Genomic DNA, 10,187 nt, shown 5'->3' with positions numbered 1-10,187 from the left:
TGATCCCCTCTTCCCCCAATTTCCCCCACCCGGTCCACTTTCCTTCCCAGGTCTCCCCATTGCTACTCATTGTGTCTTTTCACATAAATGTAAAGAGCCTTATATTGTAGGCACAATTTGATATGCATAGTCCCTTTAATAAAATATTTCTTTTTTGTAATGTTATCTGACATTCTTAACATCTGCCCAGTACATTTTAAAGCTATTCCAAAGTACAGTTCTTCTGTGCTGTCTCTGTACTTCATACTGCTAATATTCATGCTTGTTTCTCTTTTCAAATGAGTGCCTTCTATTGGATCAGGAATCGATGATATTCTAAATCTCAACAGAAACAATTTACCATTTTGTTGATATTTTATATTCCGTTGCTCAAAAAAAAAAAAAAAAAAAAAAACACATAGCAATCAAAAGAAGCTTGTGAGGAAAGTGTTTATTTACTTATGTACCTTGGTCACAGTATATTGAATGAAGCCAAGGCCTGAAATTGGATGCTGGAACTCCATGAAAGCATGAGGGAAAATGTTGATTACTGGCGTTACAACCATGTTGTCTTCAGACCTTTATCTTATAACTCCAAAAACATCTTGCCTAGAGATGGTAGTGTTCACAGTCAGTATGGTCACCTAATATTAATCGTTTTTAAGATCATGGTTTACATACAAAACTGCAGGTCAGGATGATGGTAGCGTTTCCACAATTGAGATTCCTGGTTCTCAATATCTTCAAAATTGTGTCCTTATGAATGAGACCATGTTTGCAAGTTCAGATTTGTATATTATTTAAATTTTTATAAGATTAAGTACTAATTTTGGTAAGACAAAGAAAAAATATGTGGAGTATCATCTAACATTTTCATAGTATGAATATTTTAATAACGAAATTTATCTTTGTACTTATGTATAAAATTTGAATCTGGTTTAATTAAAATAACATAACACTTTGGGACAAAGATACACATTAGCAACCCTGCACTAGAAGCCAAGATTGAGAAAACCTCCACAACCACCATGAACCTCCCGCTGGTGCTGTGGTAGACAGGGAGGAAGGTGATCCAGACACTGCAGAACACCAGCATGCTGAAAGTTAGGAACTTGGCTTCATTGAATGTGTCAGGAAGGTTCCTAGCCAAGAAAGCCAAAGTGAAGCTCACCAGAGCCAAGAAGCCCAAGTATCCCAGGACAATGTGGAAGGCAATGACTGAGCCTTTATTGCAAAGAATGACAATCTTCCCATGTTCAGATTGTATATCTCTGTCAATAAAGGGAGGAGATGTTTCCAACCAGATTCCACAGAGAACAAGTTGGATTAGGGTACAAATGGGAATGACCAACTTAGGAGCCCCTGTTATCAACATCCCTCTCATTCTTCTTCCTGGAGTAGTGAGTTTGAAAGCCATGACCACAGTTATTGTTTTGGCCAACACTGCAGAAACAGCCACAGTGAAAAATACTCCAAATGTGGTTTGCTGCAAGATACAGGTAACCTGATTGGGAAGTCCAATGAAGAGCAGGGAGCAGAGAAAGCAGAAGACTAGAGAGATGAGCAGGATGTAGCTGAGAATGCGGTTATTGGCCTTCACAATGGGAGTATCCTTGTACTTCACAAATGTGACGAGGACTAGAATTGTGATGGCGGAGAAAGACACTGCCATGCAGCCTAGGGTTGTCCCCAGTGGATCTTCATAAGCCAAAAATGATATAGTTCTTGAGAGACAGTAGGTTTGCTCTATGTTGGCATACTTATCATCTGGACACTTCACACACTGTTCCATATCTGCTGGTAAATGTACATAAACCCTTATAAGATATCATAATTACATAGGTAATAATTTTATATTTGTGTTATTCATAGCAAATATTAATAAATAATTTAGTGTTGATGATCTATTCCCTTCCTTTTTGCTGTAGAACCACTAACTTAAAATTGCCCAGTATTGACCTATGCATTGTGATTGAAAAAAAAAAAACATCATGGAAAGTGGAACAGAAAAATATTCTTATTGTCCAAAAACAAAAATATGATGAATAATTATATGCATAATCTCAGATTATTTAATTCCTGTAAACATAAATTCACTATTCACAGACAAGGGTAGTGTGCAGACATCGGTACTGGTGTCAGTTGATGAAATGCATCATGTACTTTGTTTGCTCTGTGGTATTTGCTTCTGTATCTACACATAGGAACGAGAATATACAATTCCTCATTCAAATACTGTTTGCATAAAGGAATATTTTCGTTCTTGTAGCTGTACACCTCATAGACCTATGCATGTCCCTTTCATTGTTTTCCAATCTCTATCTTGCCAAATACACATTCCATGCTATATGGCAGGAAGCTTATGGATGTTCACATTTATCCCTCTTTCCTTATCTAAGATCTAAGCCATCTCTTGGTGCATTTTGAAATCTTCACTCTTGTTCTATTTCTTTAAGAAGAAATACTTAATCTTTTGTCCATCTAACCTCTTAAAATATATTTCATTAAACAACAACCGTTACCCTGAACATCTGGTCTTTTTCACAGTGTAAGCTGGGTGATAGAGGGAAAGATTATGGACTGATCAGGTGGTCAACTTTCTATGTGCAACAAATCAAAAAAAATAAACATATGTGTAGATTATTACATCTAAAATGTTTCTTTAAAACATTGTTATACAGGTATGTCCTCCTAAACACTTTCTATATAATATAAAAGCAGTAACCATCATATTGTGAGAGAAAGGCCTTGTTTCAAGAAGATATTGGGAGTTTTTTGCTGGGTCCAAAGAAGTTGGCACTATTTAACTGATTATGTTTTCAGTCATGGAGATGTTAGGTCTTTAGTTTGCATCTAGGCCATTTGATACTTCTAGTTTGGATAGAGAAGGTATTCAAATTCAGCAAATATTCTTCTGTATGCAAGCATGTACCTGTTTCATTGGAAACCTCATTTTCTGGGCACTGAACACAATCAAAGCAGCATTCTGATGTTTCTTTTTGATAAATTTTCCTGAATCCAGCAGTACATATTACATTACACACGGAGGAGGGAACCTGAGGCAGTGCATAAATATTATATAATATGCATGTGAGTGTGTGAATTTCATGTATTTATCATATGAATAATGACCCATAGATTGATATATGGAGCAGTAACAGAATTGGCTATACATATTCCTCTGATAACCTGTATCAATTTACAATATCAGACACATTTTATTCATATTACCCTGCAACACTCTGAGTGTCACACAAAAATTACTACATCATGTAATATTATTTATGTATCATTCAGGTTATAGCAATTTAAAATTTTTCCTTCCTAAACTGATCAATCCAAAAAGAATGTTTAGGTGGCACAAGTTTTTCTCTCATGATTTATAAATTACAAAAAAGAATACTGTGATATATGGAGGGAGAATGTAGGGTAAATCAAGAGAGAGTAGTTTGATGACTATGAACAAAATATTTTATATAACACTCTTATGAAATTAATGAAGTACTAATAAATGTAAAAGAAAACCTTGAACACACTATCCCTTTCTCTCTTTCACCTGCATCTATGAGGGAGCTCCACAGCCACCCATTCCTGCCTCATCACTCTAGTATTCCTCTGTGCTGGCGCATCAAGCTTTCAAAGGACCAAGGGATTCCCCTCCCACTGATGCCAGATAAGGCAATCCTCCACGGAGGAGGGGAAATCAGGAAGGAAGATAACATTTTAAATGTAAATAAATAAAAAACAATACAACATATATAAATTAAAAAAAGAAAACCTTCAATATGGAGAAACGTTTATGTTAATGAATCCATGATATACTTAATTAGGTTATAAATATGTTTCTACAGAATTAAAAAAAATCCCACGTTAATATATAGTTAAATTTTTTCATTAATCATATGTACATATACATTATACTATAAACCCATTATATATATTCCTGTATTGTAGGTAATAGGCTATTTGGGTACTATTGAACATGGAATTCAGAGGCCATTGATCCATCGATTACCAGATATACTTGAAGTTGTGCATAATCAAAGTTTGATTATTGTAACTTTGGATAGTCTTTTGCAAAACTAGCAATTGGTCTTAAACACGAAGTCTCATATTTTAAAGTCCAAATATCCTGAAAAAAAACTATGGTATACCCACTGATGTTCCTCCCATGGCCCATTCCAAATCATCAGATATATGAAGTTGTTGACTCTTAGGAAAACAAGGTAAATAGCTTCCTATTTTCACTTTTAATCCAAGGCCTTGTGGAAAATTCCAAATGATGAAAATGTCATACTCTGTACACTGATTTTCCCTATGCTTCATGTTCACCAGTTCTCCAACAGGGTTCGTAAATACCCTGGTTTTCATCAAGGAAGACATCTAGAAGAGATTAATGCTTACAATATCAACAAAGCATATCTATAAAGGTAACACAAAATTGAGAATTCCCTAATTTCTTAATGACTCCAGAAAAAAAAAGCAGCTGTATTGAAATAAACGTGTGTATAAAAAAACAGTATACCTCATTGATAACTGAAAATTTATATACTTCATATTAATGATAGATGATAAAGTGTGCTAGAAAAAATGATTACTAGAAAATAAGTAACACAGTGCATGAGTGTGAGTGTGTGTGTGTCTGTCTGTCTATGTGAGGTCTATATGAAGATTCTTGTCAAAAATACTTTTTTTAAAAAATGAAACAGTATATGAGAGACTGAAGGGGAAGTCTGAATATCTGGTAATTGTTTAAATAAAGAAATTATTTTCATGTACATACAGTATACTCATAAAATAAATGTAAACTTAGTAAAATGTACAGTCTTTGTCATTTATGTTACTGTAAATTTTTAATGTAAATGACTAAATAATAAGCACAGCACATGTACCAATTTCTGAGAAACTATTCTTCAGCCAAACATTCCAGTCTAGTCATCACTTAGGCTTTTATGATAAAACTCTTGGCTCCTATTCTAAATTTTGAACTTATTTAGTGAAATGTAAGACACCTTGTCACAAAAGTCACTGATATTCATAAAAATATATTGCCTCCTATTAAATGTTATATTTGTCTATGATATTCATTGATGTAAAAGGTTTATTAGGGAATTTAAAGAATAATCTCTAACAAATGTACAGTTGTTCCTCTGGGTCCATTTAAAAGACCACATTGATATATCTAAGCATAATGAAATGTAAGAAACTTTACCTGCTGACAAGCAGTGAAATGTCTTATAGGTTCTGCCTTTTTCTGAGACTCTACTTCTTGAAGAATGTGTTCATGGTAGGTGTGGGCCGCAGCATAAACAGCATTATACAGATTGTAACCTTCATCACTCATGGCCATATCATAGCTGTGCAGTGCTGTCCATTCCAATGTGTTGTTGAATGTAATATAATCCATTTTACTGCTGTTCTTAGAGATTGAACAATTAAAATAATTCCATTCCAGTATAGTATGAGAAATATCTTTTAGGTATTTGATAGTGTTCATTGTTTGCATAAAATTCCTAAATTTAGGAATCTCAACTCTCTGGTGTGCAAAAGTAATAGAACCATGGAAGAGATTAAGGGTGAATTCTTTTTTATGTGTGATGACATCCCATTGTGAGGTTGTGATCCAGATTCTCTGAGCACCTAACCTATCCCATCTTCTAAAACTTACTTCTAGAGTAGATTTCATTTCACCATAAATGATAACAACCTTTGCTGAAGATGTCATAATTTGCTTATCATGACCTTGTCATGTATACCTGCATGATTTCTGGGATCATATTAACAAAAGCTAAACAGATCCCATGCCTATGGCTCTCTTCTCTTAAATCTGATAGAAACTGAATACCCTGATCATCATCTGAGATGACCAGTCCTATCCAAGTCCATCTAAAATGAAACATCAAGGACACCATGCCACGTGATAAAACTGTGTCCTTGGTGGCTACCTGATGGACATGGGGCAGCCGGTCATGGTCGCGTAGGTTAGAATTAAATGTTCCAAAGAAAACCTAAAGGTTGTAGAAGAGAGGATGAAACTTCCAATGAGGAATATGATTATTAGGATATTTGGACTCATATACAATAATGCTACTCACCTTCCAAAACAACTGTTAAGAACAGTAAGATTATACTATACATGTCATGTATGATTCCTATTAGATTCTAGAAGATGAAACTTAAAATGAATAATATAATTATTAAGATGTTTGGACTCATATACAAGTAATGCTACTCATCTTCCTGAAATCCTGATAAAAACAGTAAGATTGTACTATAAATGTCTTGTATTATTCCTATTAGATTCTAGAATATTCCTGACAAGTCTAAAATTCTGAGAACACAGTTTACCTGTCTGTACAGTAAATCTATGAACTGATTATTTAATTCTTATATATGTATATATATACACACACACACACACACATATATATATACATACATACACATATACATACATACATACATACATACACATATACATACATATATATATATATATATATATATATATATATATATATATATATATATATATATAGTGTGTGTGTGTGTGTGTGTGTGTTTGTGTAGCAGCACTTTCATAAATGCATTCTGTCCAAGTTTACTTCTAGACACCTGTAAATGTAATTTAATTTTCTTAACCCATTCATTGTCACAAATTCTTACCAGTGGCATCCAAGAATGTATTGCCAGTTTTAAGGATGTTTTCCATGATGGTCCTGTAAGAACTATCATACATGAATCATCTAGATAACAGAAATCATAAAGAAAATGCATATGTCTGTATGTTTGTGTATATTCTTGATCCAGTTCTCTCAATATATACTGACAGTTTCCTCCAATGATGGTGAACATCAAACTCATATTGGGTAAAAGAAAAGGATTCCTGTTGATCTCATCAGTAGCAAAAAACATTACCAGAAGAAGCTCATATTCACTTGCTGCAATTCTAAAAGAAGGCATAGTGATGATTAAGGGAGATGTTTGAAATAAAAAAATTTCAAATGCAGTAAAGTTTGTAGTATGAGATATACTAAATTTCTTTCTAAATATCTTGAAATAAGCCTGATATATTAGGGATCTTTAGAGCCGAATACAATTTAAGAATTCATACACATTGGGCACTATGATATGATACATTTTGTATTCATGAAAATAAATATTGTTTTATCTCTGAATGCCATCCTTGAACTAAATTACAGTCCTATTGTGTGAGACTGCTATAAAATAACCTTGGAAATGTAATTCCACATATATATAAAAGAGCATGACTTCCACTACATATGAAACACCTAACAGATTCTCCTTATAATTTTTATTTAAATTCAATTTATTCATCAATCATCTTAATATTATTGAATACTTTGAGAATCAAGTAATATATCTGTTTTTTCACCTTTTTATTCCTATCCTTTTATATTCTAAAAATATCATTAATGCATATTTAATAATATCCATAACTGAGGAAACTATGTCTAATGTTCACTACTAGGTTATTACAAAACGTACAAAATAATACTCTTTGGGAATTAAGCATAATAAAGGAGCATAAAATTTTATATAGTGAATCATTAAGAAATATATTCAAAAGTCTTTATTAGATAACACCTGACAGTATGAGAGTATTCAAAACACATTATATAGTTGTGTTTCTTGACTAATAATCAGCTTACTTTAAGAAGACTATCAGTGTTTCAAGTAGAGAAAATATTTTATCAGTAAGAATATTTTACATATTACCAAATAACAAAAGCTCTATGAACTTAAACATTATGAAAATGATAATTTTATTCACAGGAAGAAAATTATGAATTATATGTTAGAACATGTTTTATAATTGTTTTGTACGTTTTTAGATCATGCTTTTAATATATTCAAATGTTAATATCACCAATCAGGCAATTCATTTTAATATCCATTTTATTTAGTTTTATTTATCCATTTCAAGATATACACAATGATACAATATACCATATGACCAGAAGGGTCTTGTACACATCAAGTTCATGTTACCTTTTAGTGTGTTCTTACTATTTCTATCTTGTAAAAATTTTATCACATTTCTTTTAATACCTCAATCTCCCTAATACTTTGAGATCCTTTAAGTGATGTCTAAGCACAGAGGTCTTCTTTGCCCCAGCACAGTTGGCAGTTCATCTGTCATTCTCTATTGCCTCTTATCAGGAGTAAAGACACCAAACATTGTCTTTTGCTAAAATTTGATTTTTCAATTAAGAGTACAGCGCTAAGTTTTTCTTTCTAATCCATAAAAGTTCATATATTTGTAATTTTAAAACTTATTTTTGCTTAAACAATTGTCATCAATGAGAATTTCCACAAATTTTGCCAATAGGTGTGGAAAAATGCAGAATACATCATAAATATAATTCCTACTCACCTAACACTGAAGGATAATAATGTGAAGCAACCATCACAATCAGAGTGTACAGTGCACTGTGGCTACCAATTGAAAAATGTATTCCTTTATTCTCAAAGACATGAAAATTGAATAGGGGATGGGATGAGAGCCAAAAACATAAAAGCACAAGAAACCTTGGTTTATGAAAGAAAGAAGTCGCAGGCACATTGATTAGCTAAAAGGTAAATGATTTCAACACTCTTTTCCCGCATGATCTGCAGCCACAAATGATAACATCTCACACTTTGTTTCTCAGACCTAATAGCCACGTTGAGAACAGATTCGTTTCCACTGGAATACAACAATTCTCCTAGACTTATCTTTTCAGACCTCAGATGTAGAGATTAAGGCCAGAATTTTCCCTATGTATCCAGGGCACATGACAGGATGAACGGAAAGGAATTGTGAATAAATATTAATTACTAAATAACGTTAAGTTTATTGAGTAGTTAATATAAATATTGACCTTTTATCTGATAGTGATAATAAGCCTAATCAGTTTCTGTGCATTTGTGTAATTGGATAAAAAGATTATTCTGGTAACAGAATATGAGATTAGCATTCTTTTTCCTTATTCAGTATCAAATTCAGAACTGCAGGATGAGACTCATTTAAAGACTATTTTTTAAAGCAAAGTATATGTATATTCACAAGTATATAAGTAATGTTATATATTTAACCATGTAAAATAGACGAAAACATTCACAAATATTTCAATGAAATGATGCATGTTCATCTGTCAGAAACCAGAATTAGGTAACACTTTTTTGAAGGCATCTAGATGCATGATCATAATGAGGCATTGGCAGATAATTGGATATAGGCAGTGATGCAGTCTCTTCATATTGAGTTCTTGACAAAGGAGGGAATTGTGAATTCAAGGCAGATGAAGAGATATCTTTCAACATATATTATACAAAAACACTCAAGAGAGAGAATCCAGACTTTCATATTGTCCAGCATTGTAAACTGGAGTATAAAATTGCACTAAAACTCTACTAAACTGCGACACATTTCGAGGTACTAAAATAGTGATTGATACAATAATTCTCTTTCCGGGGTTCATAAAGTTAAATGGTGAGGAAGAGAACAGAACCCACAGTTTGTGTATACAGCTCAATATTTCAACTTAATGACATTGACAAAGGAAATAAAGTTAACAACTTACCGAAAATTTAAATCTGAATTGTAAAAATTATCTTCAATAGGTTCATCATTTAACCAAAGATAAAAATGACATTCTCTTTGCAAATCTCCATCATTATCTTCACTATTCTTTATCCTCCAAAAGCATCTTGGTTCAGTCAAACAGCACAGGATGAGAGAAAACTTCAGAAACAAAAATGAAATAGAGAAAGCACAGACCTTCTTCATGTCTGTTAGGATCTAAGATGGAGCTGTTGTGAAATCCGTTTCTGATGTAGAAAGACATCACAAAGACAGTTACACCTATGTGTCTGTATTAAGGCTACTTCTGTCTGGAGATCCACTTATTATATTCACAGTTCCTTTCCATTCTTCCTATGTCAGGCTCCCTAGATACATAGGGAAAATTCTGGCCTCAGGCTCTACATCTGAGGTCTGAAAACTTTTCATCAACATATTTTTGAAAACATGTTTTGAGATCATGTTTTCTACCCTCAGGGGCCATGACTGCATTCATGTGCATAGAGTAAATCCCAAGGACAATCTCCTGTATAGTTCATACCTGACCATGTGTCAACAGCCATTATGCACAAACACAATGGATTTCATCAAAAGTTCTACACTGTGACAGAAGTTGAGAAGG

The 10,187-nt window shown here is 33.1% G+C and overlaps 1 protein-coding gene across 1 annotated transcript; it reads right to left on the bottom strand.

The window, feature by feature from the left end:
* Positions 1-382: 382 nt before the first annotated feature.
* Positions 383-9,772, bottom strand: LOC110288082 (vomeronasal type-2 receptor 116-like). The gene is given in 7 exon segments (XM_085837518.1): positions 383-1,776; positions 2,912-3,035; positions 4,138-4,362; positions 5,192-5,720; positions 5,722-5,987; positions 6,646-6,928; positions 9,567-9,772. Coding segments are annotated over 7 exon segments (2,541 nt in total). The 3' UTR covers positions 383-868.
* Positions 9,773-10,187: the final 415 nt, after the last annotated feature.

This window comes from Mus caroli, unplaced genomic scaffold (assembly GCF_978045245.1).
Source record: "Mus caroli unplaced genomic scaffold, Mus_caroli_1 scaffold_5, whole genome shotgun sequence".
NCBI lineage: Eukaryota > Metazoa > Chordata > Mammalia > Rodentia > Muridae > Mus > Mus caroli.
The sequence above is the reverse complement of the archived record's forward strand: the minus strand, read 5'-3'. Positions and strand labels throughout refer to the sequence as shown.